We start from the raw sequence: 20266 nt of genomic DNA on the forward strand, positions 1-20266 counted from the left end.
TAATATTTAAGTAGTATTAAAAAGTAGGGAGAAGTTCAAATACTTGCCCAAATTACTTATTTCATTGTTTCAAAAATATTTTAATATATATGCGAATTTGTTTCATTCATAATAGTAGTTTATCTTAGATTGTTGAACAGAAAGCTTTGTGTTATCTTGGTTTTTTTGGTAAGAGTCTTATTGGTTTATGTCTTGTAACTACTATAATTTGAAAATAATGATACATAGTGTATTAGCTATTGTTGTTCTCCTATTTTGTTTTATTTTTTCATGAAGAAAAATGCAAGGAACCTTTTTCATGGGTTTAACCAGTTCTGATTGTAATTTCTCACTAAACTCACTGTAAAATGAGATGTCTTAATAGTAGGATTATGCCTTTTTAAAAGACTGATTTTTCTACAACTGAACTTCTCAGGCAGCGTAGTTATACACGGGAGAAAAGGAACCTACAAGAAAAACAGTTAATATGCTTTTCACCTCTAGGCTATTTTCTGCTTCCTTAAGTTTGCCTGAAAATAAGTGTCACTTACCCATCTTCTATATACACACCATTCACTAAATTGTCCCACCAGAGGTTTTCTCTTTATAACTTCTATTCCATTAAAAACTAAGAAGATAATACTACAATGAAAAGATGTCAACTTTAAATTGTATTACATAGCACAAAAAAACGGACTTAATTTTTATATTCTATTTAGTTATAATGTTAATTGTCACATCATCTAGCCTCTGTGTTCCTTTATCCCCCAGCTGCCTTCCCACACATAAAATTGCTTTAGGCTCAACTTTCTGTCTCTGCTGTTCCAGGACTAATTCCAGCCCTCATCTGTTCCCATTTCGATCCTTACAGCCTCCAATCTTGGCCCCCTAAAATCAATTCTCCACACTCAGCCTGAGCTTCATAAATGAACACTGTTGCCTCTTTTGTCTGCTACAAATCCTATAGTGGTTCTCTGAAAAATTTGGGGTGCAGTCTTTGGCTGGACTTCTGAAACCACATATTCCTCTATTTAATTGCTTCATTCAATCTGCTACACATAGATTCCTTCCTTTTAGTGGAGGTGTTCTGCTGTTTCATTATAATTCTTCAACGTGTTTTTCTCGTGCCTAGAACACTCCTTATTCTACCTCTCCCATGGTATAAATAATGTCTCCTGGTGCTTCAAGGCTGAGTTTCTTTGTTTCCTCTGTAGGAAACCCACTCCTAACTCCACATCTGATGTAGGTGTTCCTCATCAGGATTCCTTTTTTTAAAGTTTATTGGTACATTTTAGGTATACAATATAATGACATTCATCATTGGAAATTTACACATTTACATAATCTCTCTTGGTTCTTATTTTTTCCCCATTCCCCTGCCCTCCCTTAAAGCCCTCCAAACCTCCCCATTTACAAAGACTTTGATTCCATTGTTTCATTTTTTCGTATTAATTCCTTTCCCTTCTTTCTTTTCCTTACCCCTCCCACTTCCTCTACCCCTTTGCCCCTTTTCTTTCTATTTCACATTATGTATTATACCTTTTAGTCCTTATTTACACTTTCAGTTTCTCACACTAGAGAAACTATTTGGTATATACACATGTGTGTCCTATTTATTTCCCTTAAGAGTATCACCTCAATATGCATCCATTTGGCTAGAGATGTCTCTAATTTATCATTCTTTATGGCTGAGTAGTACTCCACTTTATAACAAAACCACATTTTCTTTATACAGTCTCCAGTTGATGGACAATTGGCCTGCTTCCAAGTTTTAGCTATTACAAATTATGCTGCTATGAACATGGGCGCACATATATCACTGTGGTATGATTCTTTTAATTCTTTGGGGAAGATCCCCAGCAGTGGAATAGTGGGGTCAAATGGGACTTCCAGTCCTAGTTCTTTGAGGTGTCACCATACTGATTTCCACAGTGGTTGCACCAGTCTACACTCCCACCAGCAGTGGGGCAGGGTTCCTCTTTCCCCACAGCCCTGGAAGCATTTGTTATTGGTTGATTTCATAGTAGCAGCCATTCTTTCTCGAGTGATGTGGAATCTCAGCGTTTTTTTCATTTGCATCTCTCAAATGACCAGTGATGTTGAACATTTTTTCATATTTTATTTCCTGTTTGTACTTCTTTGTCTAAGAAATGTCTGTTCATTTCAGATGCCCATGTGTGAATTGGGCCTTTACATTTGGAAGGTCTGATTTTTTTTGTTTTAAGTTCTTTATAGATTCTAGATAGTAGACCTTTGTCTGAGGAAAAGCAGGTGAAAATTTTTTCCCACATTGTAGGTTATCTCTTCACATTGTTGGTGGTTTTTCTTGCTGTGCAGAAGCTTTTTAATAAGATGAGTCCCACTTGTTGATTGTTTGTGCTAGTTCATGGCAACTGAGGTTTTGTTCATAAAATCTTTTCCTACACCAATGTCTTCAAGAGTTCTACCTAACCTCTGTTCCAAACAATTCAACATTTCTCTTTTAGTATTTAGATCTTTAATCCATTTTGATTTTAGTTTAGTGCATGGTGAGAGATATAGGTCTAGATTTAATCTTTGGCAAGTTGAAACCCAATTTTTCCATCACCATTTATGAAAGAGGCTATCTTTCCTCCAGTGAAGATGTTTGGCTCTTTTGTCAAAGATGAGGAGGCTGAGTGCGTCTGGAGTTGTTTTTGCATCGTGTAATCTATTCCACTATTCCTCAGGTCTGTGTCTTTGCCAGTACCATGCTGTTTTTATCACAGTAGCTTTGTAGTATAGTTGCAGGTTGGGGATTGTGATACCCCCTGCCATGTCTCGGTTACCTAGAATTGATTTTGCTATTCTGGGTCTCTTCTTGTTCCAAATGAATTTTTGGATTGTTTTCTCAAGGTCCATGAAGTATGCTGCTGGAATTTCAATTGGGATTACATTGAATCTATATAGCAGTTTTGGAAGTAAGGCCATTTTCACTGTGTTAGTTCTTCCTACCCAGCAGCAAGGGATTTCTTTTCATTTTCTGGTACCATCTTCAATCTCTTTTTTCAGCAGTCTTTGATTTCTTTTATTAGGTTGAATCCTACATATTTCTTGAATGCTATTGTGAAAGGAATTTTTTGCCCTGTTTCTGTCTCCATGAGTCTGTTGTTCATGTAGAGGAAAACCATTGATTTTTGTGTGTTGACCTTGTATCCAGCTACTTTACTGAATTTGGTTATTAAGTCTATAAGAGTTTTGGTAGAGTTCTTGGGGTCTTCTATCTAGAGTATCATGTCATCTGCAAATAATGACAATTCGACTTCGTCATTTCCTATCTTTTTTCCTTTTATTTCTTTCTCTTGTCTAATTGCTGTGGCTAATGTTTCCAAAACTATTTTGCACAAGAGTGGTGATAGTGGATATCCTTGTCTTGATCCTGATTTTAGTGTGAAGGATTTCAGTTTTTGACCCTTTAGTATGTTACTCGCTGTTAGTTTTTCATAGATGGCTTTTATCACATTGAGGTAGAGACCGTCTATTCCAATTTTTTAGGATTTTTATCATAAATTCACATTGGATTTTGTCAAATACTTTTTCTCCATCTATTGAAATGATTATATAATTTTTGTCCTTGGCTCTATCAATATAGTGTATTACATTGATTGATTTGCTTGAACCATCCCTGCATCCCTGGGATGAATCCCACTTGGTCAGGGTGTATGATCTTCTTGATGATCTTCTCCATTCTATTTGCCAGTATCTTATTAAGGATTTTTGCATCTATGTTCATTAGTGAGATTGGCCTATGAGTCTCTTTTTTGTTTGGGTCTTTCTCTGCTTTGGGAATCAAGCTGATGCTTGCTTCCAGAAACATATGGAGCATTGCTTCCCTTTCAGTTTCATTGAAGAGTTTAAACAGTAGTGGCAGTAGTTCCTCTCCAAATGTCTTGTAGAATTCATCAGTGAAGCCATCAGAACTCAGGCTTTTCTTAGTTGGTAAGTTTTTAATTAAGTTTTCAATTTCATAGGTTGATATTGGATTGTTTAGAATTTTTGGGTCCTCTTCGTTCAACTTTGGTAATTCAGACATATCTAGGAATCTGTCCATTTCTTCTGTGTTTTCCATCTTATTGGCGTATAGGTTCTGGAAGTAGGTGTTGATGATCCTCTGGATTTCTGCTGGGTTTGTTATAATTTCTTCCTTTTCATTCCTAATTGCATGAATTTGGGCATTTTCTTTCCTTTTTCTGCTAAGGTTGGCTAAGGTTTTGTCAATGTTGTTTATTCTTTCGAAGAACCAACTCTTGGCTTCATTGATTTTTTTGTATCATTTTCTTAGTCTCTATTGCATTGATTTCTGCTCTGATCTTTATAATTTGCTCCCTTGTATGAGCTTTGGGTTTGTCCTGCTCTTCATTTTCTAGAAGCTTGAGGTTCAGCATCAGGTTGTTTAATTGGGTTCACTCTGTTTTCCTGATATGTGTATTCACTGCTATGAATTTCCCTCATAAGACTGCTTTCATTGTATCCAATAGATTCCGATATGTTTTCTTGTCATTGTCATTTAATTGTAGGAATTGTCTGATTTCTTCTTTAATTTCCTCTGTGACCCATTGGTTATTCAGAAGTGTGTTGTTTAATTTCCTTGTGTTTGTGAAATTCTTTCAGTTTCTTTTGCTATTGATTTCCAATTTCATCGCACTATGGTTTAATATTATACAGGGGATAACTTCAATTCCTTTGTACTTACTGAAACATGTTCTGTGAGCGAGTATGTGCTCTATTTTGGAGAATGACCCATGTGCAGCTGAAAAGAATGTGTATTCTGATTTTGTGGGGTGGAACACTCTTTAAATATCTGTTAAATTCATTTGTTCAAGAGTTTGAGTTTTAGTGTTTCTTGCTTATTTTTTGTCTAGTTGATCTATCTATTTGTGACAGTGGGGTATTGAGGTCCCCCACTACTATTGTATTAGTGCTTATTTGATTTTTCATGTCCATTAGTATTTGCTTTATATAGTTGGGTGCACTAGTGTTTGGTGCATATATATTTATGATTGTCATCTCTTCCTCTTGGATTGTTCCCTTTACAAGAATTTAGTGTCCTTCTTTGTCTCTCTTAATCAGTGTTGGTTTGAAATTCACTTCATTTGCAAAGGGGATAGCTACTCCTGCTTCTTTTTGAGTTCCTGTCACATGGAGTATTGTTTTCCACCCTTTAGCTTTCAGTCCATGAGTTTGTTTTTTAATTAAGTGTGTTTCTTGTATATAGCATATTACTGGATCTTGCTTCTTGACCCATTCTGCCAGTCTATTTCTTTTGATTGGTGAATTGGCACCATTAACATTGATGGTTATAACTGATACATATTGACTTATTGTTGTCATGACTTTTTCTTTTTGTTGGATTCTCCCCCTTTACATTTAATTTCTTGTCATGGCTGATGGATTCATTCTGCTGGGCTTCTTTGGGTTGTGATCCTCAACCTAGGATACTGTCTAAAATTTTTTGGAGTGCTAATTGGATATTCATGAAGTTCCTAAGGTGCTCTTTGTATGAAAGTATCTTATTTCTCCATCCATTTTGAAAGATAGTTTTGCAGGGTACATCAATCTGGGTTGGAGGCTGTTTTCCTTTAGGGCTTGGAATATGTCACTCCAAGCTCTTCTTGCCTTGAAGGTTTGTGTTGAGAAGTCTGCTGTGATTCTGATGGGCTTTCCTTTGTATGTGATTTGTTTCTTTTCGGTAACTGCTTGTAGAATTTTGTTCTTCTGTTGGGTTTCTGGAATCTTAGCTATTATATGCCTATGTGTAGATTATTTTGATCGAGGCTAGTTGGAGTCCTATATGCCTCCCTTCTCTGTATGTCAAGTTCTTTTCCCCTGCTTGGGAAGTTTTCCGCCATCACTTCTGTGAACAGTTTTTTTTTTATGTTATCTTTCTCTCCTATTTCTTCATTCCCTCCAATCAGTCTTATGTTATTCTTCTTTGCATCATCTAGCAGCTGCTGGATTGATTTCTCATGGTCCCTTATTATTTTAAAGAAATTTTTCTTTTCCTAGTCACTGCTTGCAATCTTATCGTCATTATCTGAAATTCTGTTCTCACATTGGCTCATTCTGCTGTGTAAACTTTCAGTGGAGTTTTTATCCTCCTGGAAATTTGTTTGCATCTGTTTTATGGATTCCATTTGTTTTCTATGTTGGGATTCCATCATGTTCCTTAGCTCTTCTATTTTTTTTTATCTGTGTCCTCTCTAGATTTATTAACCATGTCTTTCACTATGGGCACAATCTGCTGTTATCTGAGAAATTATTTCTGATTTCATTTTTTTCAGATCCTCTTTTGTTGCCAGTTCAGGGAGTGCAGGTGGTTGAGTATCAGATTGTTCCATCTCATTTCCCTTTGAGGTTGCTTTAGGTGATCTGGAAGTCTGGTTTTTGAGACTTGTTTACATGTCCTCTCATTTCAAGTTGTGGGCTGTGCTGATGCCTGCAGGGCTCACCTCTTTGCTGGGGGTGTTTCTGACTGGTTTCTTGACCCTGGCCAAGGATCCCTGTGCAGCCTCTGGATGCTGATGCACATGTTTTCCTGTAGGTCCCAAGTTGACTCTCATCAGGATTCTTGTAATGTGATATGGATACTCCCATCAGAATACTCATTGGCACTAAACTACACATTATGTGTACTTTATCTCCATAAAATATAAGCCAGAAAAAAAAAATATAAGCCAGCTTTAATAACTTCATATCATCAGTACTTTGCCCATTGTTCCTAATAATTTTTCAATACTTAATAAATTTAGATGGATCACACAATAATGCTAACTTAATGAGCTATTCACAAATTTAATACATATATCCTCTTTTGTCTTTTCCTTTGATATTTGTTTTCCATTAAAATCTATTTGCAAGAGATATACTTTTTGTTTTTTTAAATCAGGGTGTCACAATATTCTATTTAATAGAGTCATTTTCCTTCATCTATTAGCAAGAGAAGTTTTTGAAAAATAGCCAAATGGGCAAGGGAATTCATTAGTAAATGACTGGGGTCAGTATGCCATCTAGAATTTTGAGAAGTAATGATCTTTTGAGATAACAACCCAGGCTATAAACTATGCTGTTTATTTTTTAGGAACTATCCCTTCGACATAGTGACATTGTTAAACCTTGTTCTGTTCAAGGCCTCTGACACCAACAGAGAAATTTATGAAATCTCCATGCAGCTCATGCAGGCACGTATCATTTACTGGCATGGAAAATATCTATCCTTGAGCATTTCTTTGAATGCATTGTCTCTGTGTATCATGGGTGGATTTCAAGAGTAAGGAAAACGTTATATAATGTTCTGTAAACATACTAACTGATGCTGTACATTTAATTCTGTATTAAAATAGTCCTTACAGTAGTAAATTCTGTTATAACTTTTATTAAATATAAGTGCTCCAGCGTTGCTAGCTAATGTCTTTTTACATTATTTCTGTCTTTTCTACCTCTTAATAGATCCTGGAAACAAAGCTTTTTGTATACTCAAAGAAAGTCTCTGAACAAAGACCTGGCAGTATTCTCTATGGGACACATGGCCCATTGCCACCCCTCTACAGTATGTCACTAGGTCTTTTGTCAAGTGAACTGGCCAGGATGTACCCTGAGCTCACTCTCCCACTCTTCTCAGGTACTGTAAACTAGTCAACATTGATAAAGAACCTTACTCTAACCGAAGCACTGATCAAAATTAGAATGTGTTTGAATCTTTAAAAAATTTTACAGTGAAAGAGACATTGTCATTAATCTCCTTCAGAATCCCACCTCTCACTTCTAACACACACATGCCATCAGTCTTGAGACTTTCTGAAGCAGTTCTGGATGTCTTTTGTGCCTTTCCAAGGTACAATCAAAAAGACAGTCAATGCTGCTGCCAAGTGCCATCCAACATAAAAACATTATGGTTTTCCCTCATTCATCTTATTTACCACATTTGGCACTGTGCAACTTCTGGGTTTCCCCAAAGTTAAAATGACTGTGAGAGGTAAACATTTTGAGTTGATTCATGACATAAATACAGCCAAGTCAGTGAAACTAAATAGTCACAAAGAGGACTTCCAGAACTGCTTGAGAAAATGGCAAAAATGGTGGGATAAATGTGTTTGATTTGGAGCAGGGTGAGGGAGATTGATGGCACTGTGTCTCTTAGTGCAATAATATTTTTTTTACTTTAAAGATCCACATATAGTTAGTGTAATTTTAGAGTCAAAATTAATGATGCTAAATTTGTAGATCAGAATGCTGTAAGCTAAATCCAGTTATATATAAAAGTAAATTCTGGAATGTTTAAAATATTTTAAAATGTGATTATCTAAAACAATGTAGATATAATCATACAAATGAGAAATTCAAAGATACTTAGATTAATAAACACTTTTGCATACATTATATATGTAAATTTTTAAAAGAAATTAAATATGAGCAATATAATAGACACTACTCATTGCTGATTTAATTGAGGCAAGTTGTTTGGAGGTGGTGGTAGCAGTGGTGTTTTGTAGCTTATGTGTCATTACATATATAAATTGTTTACAGTAATTTTTGGCACATCTTTGCAAGCAATTTTAATGACCAACAGTTGTGAGGATCCATTGTCAAAGGTTTGTTTGTCCATGAACTTGTTACCTAAGCTCACAGAGCACCTTGCAGAGGCAGACACAGTGTCTTAAATTCATCCTCTTGTCCATCTGCATCTCCACTGCCTTGGTCCAGTTTCTCCTCAGTCCTGGCCTTCACACTCCTGCCTACAATCCATCTTCCCCACTGCAATTCATCTAGGATGCAAATTCTCAATTCAGACTTCTCTGAATGCCCAGTTGTCCCAAAGCACAATAATAGCTTCCATTTATTGAGTGGTTAATATATACCAGACTCTGCAGTACACATTTTATATGTATCATATTTTTCTTTACACCCCCTGGTGTAGTTTACAGGTTAGACAGAGGCCCTGGAGTTGAACAGCCTGGCCGTGCATTTACTGGCTGTTTGACCTTGGGCAAGTCACAGAACTCTAAACTCTGTTGTTTTTATCTGCAAGAATAAGAACTACCTCTTAGGATATGCGGATTAAAATGAGCTGATGAACCACAGTCATTGGCTCAGTCTTAACCTGAGATTATCTTTACCAACATCATTACCACCATCACCATCATCATCCTCCCCTACTTTATCAGTGAGCAACTAATGCTTAGAGAGGTTAAACAATTTGCTCAAGACAGTATAGCTGGGAAATACCAAGGCCAAATTAAATCCAGTCCTACATCCTCCAAAGCCAATACTTTAAAATTGGGACCAAGAAAATGGAAGGAGCGGGTGGGTATAAGGGGAGGAGGAAGTAAAAAGAATTCAAATGTACATGTACATGTACCAACTCCCTAGTAATCATTGTACTGCAAACATGTACTAATAATTTTTTAAATAAATAAGTCACCAGCCCTAAAAAAATAAATAAAATTGAAACTCCTTAACTTATTCTTTTAAAACTTCCTTTTCCTAACCTGCTTTCCACTTTTTCATCCAAAAACCCTGTACTCCAATCCTACTTAATCTATGACCAGTAGGCCAGGCCTCTTGTAAATCCTTGCCTCTGTGCATACTGTTTCTTCTGCTTGGAAAGGTTTTCTTCTCTTCTTAACTTCCAACCCTCCTTAAAATCTAACTTAAAAACTACCTCTGCTTGGACCTCTCCATCTACCTGAGGCTAAGTCACTCACAAATAATGCAGTGTGGAGAGAATTAACAGAAGCCTTTTTAGTACATTAATACTTTTCTTGGAAAACTAAAATTTATTTTTAATCACTTCTGTCAAGATTTGAGTGCCATTTCTGTGCTAGAGACCGCTTGGGTTCTGGGCATACAGAGGTGAATAAAACAGTCTTCAGTCAAAAGCTCAAAATAGCAATAAAGACAGATATAATTATGATAAAATGTGGCAAATGCAATTTTTTTTTTTTTTTTTTTTTTGGTACTGGGGATCAAACTGAGGACCTTGCACTTTGGAGGCAGGTGGCAGAATCACTGAGCTAAATCCCCGGCCCAGATGCAATTTTACAAAGGAAAAGGATACTCAAATCCATGAGATGAAACCAGTTATTAGGCGAAGAGTATTGAGAAAGACTTCCTAGAGAAGTTGATGTCAGAGCTGTAATGTAAAAGAGAAGAAATTTGCAAAACAGACAAGTAGTTGATAGACTGTCCAAACGAACAGCATACAGTTTGGCTTAAGGGAGTAAAACAGCATGATGTCCTCTGGAGGTAGTATGGAGATGTCAGGGTGGCTAACCTAACATGCAGGGAATGGAGAATGCTAGATCGGGTTGCGGACAGAGAAAGAGCCAGAGGCTGTGTCTCCGAAGGCCTCGTGTTGCACACGAGGAGTTTGTAGGCCAGCATTTTCCTGTCTGTGCTCTTTGACCCTGCCTCAGAGCTCTATGAATAGAGAGGGCATCTAGCAAGCTGCTGGGATTTTCAAAACCACTGCTGAGTTTCAAATAAGAAGAGGGGTGGCAAGACCAGCATGTGTTTTAGAAAGAGAGAGTGTGAAGAGCTGATTGGAGACTTTCCAGTCCAGAGAGAGTGGACCACGTAAGAAATGATGACAGGAAGCCAAGGAGGAAATAATAAACGATAAGGCCCTGAACCAAGATAGCTCAGTGCAAATGGAGAGGGGAAATTGTAGTCAAATGCTGCTGGATGAGGGCACGGATTTATTTGTGCCACCAGAAGGCACGTTAACATGTTGACAGCCACCCAAGGAGCCAAACCAGGGGGAGGGGAAGGTTTAGCAAGGTAGAGATCGTGAGTACAGCCTGTGATACTAAGTGTAGGCTTCTGCTGGACCTTCCCGTATATAGACAGGCCTGGAGTCAGGAGAAGGCCAGCACTTGGGATTCATGTCAGAATAGAGGGCTTTAGGGCCAAGTGCATGGAGGACGTCAGCAATGGAGAAAGCACAGAGTGAAAGAGCTCAGCATCTGACTCTGCAGACTCAGGGAAGGGAACAGGAGGAAGGGAGGTATGCTCAGAGGAGGAAGAATGCCCAGGAGTCAGTGTCACGGAAATCAGACAATTTAAGAGAAAGGAGCAAGCACTCCACTGCCTGAGGTGGAGTAGAGAGAACCCAGATGATAAGGTCTAAAAATGGCCCTCTGAGTTTTGGTAACTGTTGGTAGTTTCCATGGAGAGGTGGCAGCAGAAGCCAGATTTCAATGGCGTGGCTGAGAAAGAAGAGGAATCAAGCCAGACACAGTAACATGCATCTATCATCCCAGCTAGTGAGGAGGCTGAGGTAGGAGTATTCCAAGGTGAAGGCCAGTGTGGGCAATTCAGCATGACCCTATTTAAAAAAAAAAAAAATTTAAAGTGCTGAGGATATAACTCAACACTTCCTAGTTCATTCCCTAGTACCACCACCACCCCCCCAAAAAAGAAGAGAAAAGGGGGAGGAAGGAGGGAAGAAGGAAAAAAGGAAGGGAAACAAGAGACAGGAACTAAGGTGGGATGCAGTCAAAGTTTTTAAGAATGAACATCATCAGAGCCAATATATTAGCTGACATGGAAAGCCAATAAAGTGGGAGCTGCTGACAGGAGATAAATAGTACACTTAACAAGCCAAGACGCTCAAAATGAGTTGCAGTCATTTCTACATTTGCTTCATGAATTTGCCTTTGGGCTATTTTGATTCATGAAGAACTTTGTTAAAATAACAGGAAAAAATTAAGAGGGTATAATAGATTCCTAATTCTTGTTTTTACTGCCCATACTATTATAAATCTTGTGGTAAGGTTTTTATTGCATGTAATTTTAGATGACCTAATTACTTGTAAGTAGCCAGACAAGTTGTTCAAGTCCTTCCCAAAGGAGCCAGAAAAATATATATAACATCCCACTAACATGATCTCACATTTTATTTAATTTGTCCTGGAGGGGTAACTAGGGATTGTTCCCAGATCTGTGGTGTTTTCTTTTTTCTTTTCTCTTCAAAAACACCTCTACAACCCAGGTGATGATCTGAGCTCTTGGAATATCTCAGTCAGACACCCGCACCCTCTTGGACCTGGCATCCTACAAAATGTAATAAACATAATAAACAGGCAAATTATGCAATATGTTAGAAGGTGATCATTGCTACAAAAAATGTACAAATTTCTATACTATTGTTTAAAAGTAAATATTTTTAATAGGGCTTTCCATCTGATTGTAATTTTTTTTCTCTTCTCCAAAGTCTAGCTCTTTCACCTGAAACTGTCCTGAATTTTTACAACCAGAAATCATTTTCCTCCACTAAACCCCTAATATTTGTCATTTGTCACTTTCTGCCTTGCCCCAGTTACTTAGCAACGTAACTTATCTGAGAGTCTTCTTCCTAGGGCAGGAGCCACACTGTAAGTCTGTGCTGTCCCCAGTGCTGTGCACAGTGGCTTACACTGGAAAATGCCCAATACCTAGGCATAAAAGAATGTTCTGATTTTCTAAGGTTCTAAGTATTTATCATAACAATAGTCATAGTATCTAAACATACAAATTAAGTAAGAATGAAATTTTGACCTCTGTAAGACATAGCAGCTTAGCCCTGTCTGATTAATGGGGTATAGCATTAAATATATTCTTATTCTTGAAAATTTTAATTTTAGGAAAAGAGCCAAATCAATTACAGTTATCCTTTGGGGAACCCAGTAGATTATCTTAGTATAATTCTTAGCATCATTGTTCTGTTGCTTAGCAGCCATGGCACTAGAGTGAGGTTCAATGTCACACTGGATAACACATGCACAAGGGGAAGCTTACTAATTTCCCTTTGCCCAAAACAGTTTCTTCTCTAGATGAGAAGTAGATTACTTCAGAGCCTACTGCATGTACATAGAGCTGTGCATCTCATTCTGTAGAAAGTTTATTCAGATGATAAAATTAAATACTGCTGGCAATAAAATGATACAAAAATGCCATCAGAGAAAATAATGGTGAGATGGCTGAGCTGGACTGAGAGATTAACCCTTTAGATGTGCATATCTTACAGAGTGGGGTGCAGCACTTGGCAGCCACCTTACATGGGCTTCCCAGTTTTCAAGGAGCTTCCACAAACTGGGCTTATTCTTCTTGGGGGTCCACAGCTCACTTTTAACAACTAATGTTTCATGGAAGACACTTTGTAAGTCATTGGGTAATTGAGATAATAATTATCATTTTTAGATGATTCCTAACCACCACTCATTAGCAGCATCCTGGATGACAGACACTGTGCCACACTGTGTCAACCTTTTTGAATACATTGTGTTTATACCTTCTCAGTAGCCCAATGTTCCCTAACAGGCCCCCATTGTACACAAGAAGAAAATGTAGAGGAGAGGAGTTAAATAACTAGACCAGAGTCACTTGCAGCTGGACTGTGGTGGAAGGGGAATCCACGCACATGTCCTTCTGACTTCAGGTCCCTTGTTTTGTGTACTCTGACATATCTCTTCACTAACAGTGGATATGAATCCCATCTCACTGCATTTCTGCCAAGCCTGTGCTGCCCTAACAGTGCCATGGCACTTACCTACACAGAATGCCGGACATGGGACAACAGGCTTCATAGCTAAGTTTGGTTTTGTGATTGTTGTGGCTTGGGGAGCTTCTATATATGAAAATACTTTCTGTAAATGGAAAGCATTGTTTGATCAGTAGGCTGGTATTTATGTTTTAGTTTATTTTGATGGAATAATAACACACAGCTGTCTCTCCCTGCAATTCACTTTAGAGGTCAGCCAGCGATTCCCCACAACACACCCAAATGGGCGTCAGATCATGCTCACCTACCTGCTGCCTTGGCTGCACAACATCGAGCTGGTGGACAGCAGGCTCCTCCTCCCAGGGTCAAGCCCCAGCACCCCAGAGGACGAAGTCAAGGATCGGGAAGGAGAAGTGACCGCCTCTCATGGACTGAAAGGGAATGGCTGGGGCTCTCCAGAAGCTACATCGTTGGTCCTGAATAACCTCATGTACATGACAGCCAAGGTAAACTCAACTAGCACAACACTGTCATCAGAGAAAGCCCTGGGTTAATCAAATTCCATTTTCCAAAACCAGGGAAAAAATGACATTTATCATTAGGGATGAACCATAGTGATGGTTTTACAACGAGAATCTACTTACTGACACTGAACTCTGCACTTAAAAATGGTTATGAAGAGGTCTGAAGTATGGCTCTATGGCAGAGTGTTTGGCCAGCCTGCACAAGTCCCTGGATCCAATCCCCAGTGCCTCCTCCCCAAAAAAGTAGTTACGGAAAATTTTCTGTTAGGTATATTTTACTGCAGTTGAAAAAATAACAAGTCTTGACTTTTTTAATTGCTTGCATATATATCGTGCATGACTGATTTGTGCTTCATGAGTTGATCTCCTCTGAAAAAATGGCAACTTCTGATAAAGACTGTGTTTCTTCCTTATGATTTCATTTTGTTTTGTTTTGTTGGTACCGGGGATTGAACTCAGGACCTTGTGCTTGCGAGGCAGGCACAGTGCCAATGAGCTAAATCCCCAGCCCTCTTCCTTATGATTTTTGAGATGGCCATGATCCTCAAAACCACATTCCATCAAACATTTTGCATCCTTATAATCTTCACATATTTATTTTGTTTGCTGTAGTATGGAGATGAGGTTCCTGGACCAGAAATGGAAAATGCTTGGAATGCATTAGCCAACAATGAAAAATGGAGCAACAACCTAAGAATCACCTTGCAGTTCCTGATCAGTCTGTGCGGGGTCAGCAGTGACACCATACTCTTGCCCTATGTAAGTGTGTCTCAGGCTTTCTTGATAGGACTTCCACATGGGATTCTGCAAGTGAGAATGTACTCTCGGCTCTAATTAAAACAGAGTCGTCCAGTTTTGCCAGTCATGCTCCTCTCCTGAGAGCTTGTCCACATATTGCATTAAGGTCTCCTTCTGCCTCCAAGATTCAGACAATCTGTGATAGTGGCCACTGCTGTCCCCGACCTCTAAACCTAAGGACACAGAAACCTATGAATTAAGGAGTGAACATTTTTCTAACAGTTACCAGATGCTGCCTTCTATAAACATTAGTGCCAGTTTATAAGAGACCATGGGTAAAACTTTACATTATTACTCATAAAAATGTTTTTATATACATTCTGATGTTTTTGATGAAGGAAAAAAAAAAGAGTCCTGATTTTTCTTTACAAATTTAGGTGACTGGAGAAAGGTAAGCAAAGATGTTTAATGTTTGCTGTTTATGTTTGAAGATGGTAGGATCAACAGAGCAGCACCATTTTTAAACATGAACTCACGTGGCAGTTCCATGCCAGTGGTGTTTGTGAGAGAATTTGCCTTCCTTCCTGCTGCTTTGAGCCACACAGGCCTCCAGGCAGCGCATGTGCCTCAGGTTGAACTGTGAGGCCTCCTGTAATGCAAAACATTAATTCAGAGTTATTTTTAACATCCAAACTTTAAAAACAGCTAAAACTCATTTGTTTGTAGGGGAGAGGAGGATAAAAAGAGACTAGATTCCTTCTTAAACAAAAATAGCTAGCAGTTTTTCCCAGGGTTTATATAAACAAAATTCTTTCTGAAGATAAGAACTTTGAGGACAAGTTTTTAGCACAGACTTAATCATTGTGTTCCAAGGGTAGATATTTTAAATTAAACGGTTAAAAAAGATAAGGCTTCAACAACACACTTCTGTCAGACCTGCCTGTGTAGAAAGGTTTAAAAAAAAAATTTTTTTTTGGTTTTGGTTTGTTTTGGGAGCAGGTGCTGAGGCAGGGTCTCACTAGGTAGTTCAGCTGGCCTTGAACTCATTGTGTAGCCCAGGCTGGCCTTGAACTTGTGGTGATCCTCTTGCCTTAGCCTCCCAAGTGCTGGAACTACAGGTATGCATCACCACACCCAGCAGCAAGGTGAATTTTAATCCAAACACCTTCATCATCCTAGGATAGCACAAGATCAGCTATTAGAATGATGTTCTTGGATGATAACATGTTATCTAAATGCAAGTGATTCGAGTCCCAGCATTCTCATAGGGTCTGGCAAATACTATGTTTATTTATTAATTTTCTTCTGTTCAGATTAAAAAGGTGGCAGTATATTTATGCCGTAATAACACCATTCAAACCATGGAAGAGCTTCTCTTTGAGCTGCAGCAGACCGAGCCAGTGAACCCCATAGTCCAGCACTGTGACAACCCACCTTTCTACCGCTTCACAGCCAGCAGCAAGGCCTCTGCAGCAGCTTCCGGTAGGGACCAGGGCAACTGGGCATACACCTTGCCATAGTCTCTGGGTTTTCCTTTATGTGGAGCACTCAAAGGGTATGAGGACATGTTTCTTACTTTTAGTTCCTGTGATACATTCATTTGAGAATAGCTTAAGAATAGCTGAGACTCTGAGAGTATTATTGGATTAGTGAAATGATTATAAGGATGACAAAGAACTAGTAGCCCTGCACTACCCCACAATGGTGCTTTTAACCTCCTACTGATTCCAAGCCTATGATGCAGTCATTTAGGAATCATGGCTACCCTCCTCCTTGTGTCTATGGTAGTCCTCTGATTAACATTCTCACAGGATGTATTAGGGTACCCCAAAGCAGCACAGATTATATATCCCTAATCTGAAATCCAAAATGTGCCAAAATCAGAAAGTTCTTGAGCACAGACATCATCCCAGAAGTGTGGTGGTTCAAAGTACACAAATTTTGTTTTATGTGTAAAATTATTTAAAATTACCTTTGGACTATGTGTATAAGGTATATTTGAAACAAATAAAGATTTGAGTCCTATCTCCAAGATATCTCATGTGTACACAAATATTCCAAAATCTGAAACACTCCTGGTCCCAAGCATTTTGGGGAAGGAATACGCAACCTGTATTATCACTTTAAATAAATTACTATCAGCATCATTTCATGAAATATACACTTTCCTTCTCAATTCTTTGAAACCTGCTTCACTCCCATTTACCTGATACTATTAACTGCCTTTAAGTTTTTCTCCTCCTCTGATCTCTTATGCCCTCTACCCTACTCCTGGCTGCCAAGCAGTGTTCTTTACAGAGAAGCACTAGTCTAGGGATCAAAATCTTTGGGTACTTAGACTTGCTTCACTAGCACTAGTTAAATAACTTCTGGATCCAGAAATGCTAAAGCAGTTACAGCAGGCTGCCCACTATAAATAACCTCATTACCTAAGTGGCCAGGAAGTAAAGGTTTCAATAATGTTGTAACCTCACTTTATAAGGGAGTGAAGGCATTTGGTTTGACCATAACAGATGTCTAAGACTCTCTTGTTTCAGTAGTGTCCACTTAGAAGGTCATTTATAATGTTTGAGATTATGCAAAAGATGTAAGGAATTTTTCAAATACAGGATTTTATAGGCAACCCTTCCCTACAATTACTTGAGACTAAACCTTGACCACTCTGTGTGCATCGTTTCCTAAGTATCTTCTGATCTCCTCCACAGGAACCACCTCCAGCAGCAATACAGTGGTTGCTGGCCAGGATAGTTTCCCAGATGCCGAGGAGAACAAGATACTGAAAGAATCTGATGAAAGGTTGGTGCGCAAAAGGTTGGCTTAATATCCTGTATAACTTTCAGCAGTAGTGTGTACAAAAGCATTAACAGAAGTTTAAATTCCACACACTGAAATCCTTCTTTTTTCTTATAAAATGGACTGACTTTCCAACTCTTCCCTGTATATCCCTAAAGTTAACAATATTTTCCTGTACAAAGTCAGAGAAAAGAAAGATAAAAGAGGGCTTCCATTCTGATGCCTGAATACCACTTGCCCCAGGGCTTCAAAAAAACACTAATTATTCTGCTAGTGGGGACAAACTATCTGGAACTAGAGAAGATTTGCTATGTGAAATGTTCAAATCTTATTACTGAATAATTTCTTAGAGGGTAGTTGTCCTAAGGAAAATTCTATGAAACATTGTGTTAGCTTTCTGTTACTATAAAGAAATACCTGACATGGTCTAACTTTTAGGAAGAATAAGTTTTTTATCTGACATTTTTGGAGACTGGAAATCCAAAATGCATGGTCTGGGAAAGCACCCCATATCCCACCCTGAATTTACATCATGGTGGGACCATGTATGTCTGTCTTATCTGTCTGCTCTCTGTCTGTCTTCTCGTAAAGCTAGCAGGATTCAATCATGAGGCTTTACCCTAATGACTTTATCTAATCTAACCACTTTCCAAAGGCCCTACATCTAAACATAATAGTGAGATTAAGGTTCCACCCTCTTAATACCATTCACATAAAATTTAGGGGATTTAAACTCCTACATGAACTTGGGGAGATAATGTATTCACACCACCACAGTCATCATTCCTATTTTACTTTTGTCTTATCTCAGTTAACCAAGAATACTATCTATTCCTGCTAGACAAGGTCTCTTTTCCCTTCACATCATCTCTATAGTGAATTTCTCTCACTCATGTCCTTGTCTTCTCATTGCCTATGAACTACACATAAGTAAATAAAATCTGAATCACTCTTTGCTGTAGTTGATTATGAAGATTAGGGACATAAAGCAGAAGAGATAAACAGGAGACTCAGATGAAAGAATAAAAAATTAGAATGATCCTCCTTCAATTTAGCATTTTATAGTGAAAAATAGTGTCTTTTCACTTGAGAAACTAGTAACAAGGATGAGACACTCACAAATTCATGTGAAGGAAATGTAATGAATCAAATAATGAAAATAATTCATTTAACCAAAAATGTCCCAGGATGCTTCACAATTGTTCTTAGTTAGGATTTCATCCTGTACCCTAGAACACAGTAAGGCTAAAAGTGTAGGATTCCCTGACAGTTAGCCACTGCCTCCAGAGTTAACTTTAACCTAGCCTTGACAAACCTAAACTCCCCCTCCCCAAAAAGCCCAAGAAAAATGTAGTAAATTTTATAACTTTCATTATGTTTTCTTAAAAAAGAAATCATCTGCTAGAAATTACTAATAGAAAGTGCCCTTGAACTCTGAAAAGGATTTGGACAATAAAATGAGTATGTATTTTTATTAAATAGGATTTATATAAATATTTTAAGTATGCAAAAATGATCTTCATAAATATTTTAATGCAACCACCCTTTAATAAAGCCTATTTTATAAATTTGTGGTTTCAGGAAAGGAATTTTTTCATAGGCAGCTATGATAGTTTGGGACTGGAATGACCCCCAGAGCTCAAGTGTTGAAGGATGGGTCCCCATTACAGCAGAGGTAGGGCTTTTAGAAGGTGGTTGGATCATGAGGGCTTTCATTCTCAGTGGGTTGATCGATCAGTGAGATCATAACTCGGGGGCATTCATTATTGGGAGGTGATGGAAACTTAGTAGGTAGGGCCTCCTGGAAGGGAGTGGGGATAAACTTGAGTACTGTATCTTGACCCTGATCCCTTCCTGGCTGGTTCTCACTTTCTCCTTCTCTGCTTCCTGACTGCCATCAGGTGAGTGACTATCTTCTGCCATGCCCTTCAGCCATAATGTTCCTCCCTTGCCAAAGTTCTAAAAGCAATGGAGCTGGCCAAGCATGAGCTGAAACTTATTTTATGACCCATGTGGTTACAGGGATAGAGAGTATAGAATGTGTATCTAAATTGATAGATTTGGGGGGGTTTGTTCCTCTGGAGGGTTTTTGGGTGTTGGCAATTGACCTCAGACCTTGTGCATGCTAAGTGTGAGTACTCTACCACTGAGCTACACCTCAGTCCCAATTGATAATGCCAATATGCATTATATACATTAATATATTAATACAGTTGCCTTAGCATTAATATGAACTATATCAGCAAGGTAAAACTTAAGAAAACATTGTATTCTACTTTTTCCTTTGTCAGGCTATTTTCATGATTGATTTCCTAAAATATCAGCCTTTAATATCAAAAGATTATCTACTTAATCCTTGAATTTCTCTAGACCCAAGCCCCAAATTAGTTTCTTCAACCCAAAAAGTGAAAAAGAATAACAGATTTTACTCTAGAGAGTCATTTTTTTTTACTTTTTCCTTTGTCAAGTACATACTTTGCAATACGTGGTTTCAATCTTCCTCAGAACAAGAACAGCCTAGAAGATTCTTGCTCCTCCCCTTCAGCCCAGCCTCATATATTTTGTCTATGACTCCTTTAGATCTGCCTCAAAAAAGGAAAAGGGAGGGCTGGGGATTTAGCTCAGTGGTGCCACGCCTGCCTCACAAGCTCAAGATCCAGAGTTCAATCCCCTATACCGCAAAAAAAAAAAAAAGAAGAGGAAAAGGGAAAAATTACCATCTCCTCTACCATACTTC

The 20266-nt window shown here is 38.3% G+C and overlaps 1 protein-coding gene across 9 annotated transcripts in view; it reads left to right on the forward strand.

Moving 5' to 3' along the window:
- The window catches only part of Fry (FRY microtubule binding protein), a 475943-nt gene that overhangs the window by 367684 nt on the left and 87993 nt on the right, over window positions 1-20266 (forward strand). For 6 of the 9 annotated variants that reach the window (XM_087199565.1, XM_087199561.1, XM_087199566.1 and 3 more), the window contains 6 exons: window positions 7076-7175; window positions 7444-7615; window positions 13724-13980; window positions 14611-14757; window positions 16050-16218; window positions 17442-17547. In XM_087199565.1, the coding sequence (XP_087055691.1) occupies window positions 7076-7175; window positions 7444-7615; window positions 13724-13980; window positions 14611-14757; window positions 16050-16218; window positions 17442-17547 (951 nt within the window). The remainder of the gene's footprint in view (window positions 1-7075; window positions 7176-7443; window positions 7616-13723; window positions 13981-14610; window positions 14758-16049; window positions 16219-17441; window positions 17548-20266) is intronic. The other 3 variants (XM_087199560.1, XM_087199564.1, XM_004854769.4) reach the window with 1 other exon arrangement.

Source organism: Heterocephalus glaber, unplaced genomic scaffold, assembly GCF_053883595.1.
Source record: "Heterocephalus glaber isolate CG9 unplaced genomic scaffold, H.glaber_assembly_v1.0 deba00001720, whole genome shotgun sequence".
Lineage (NCBI taxonomy): Eukaryota > Metazoa > Chordata > Mammalia > Rodentia > Bathyergidae > Heterocephalus > Heterocephalus glaber.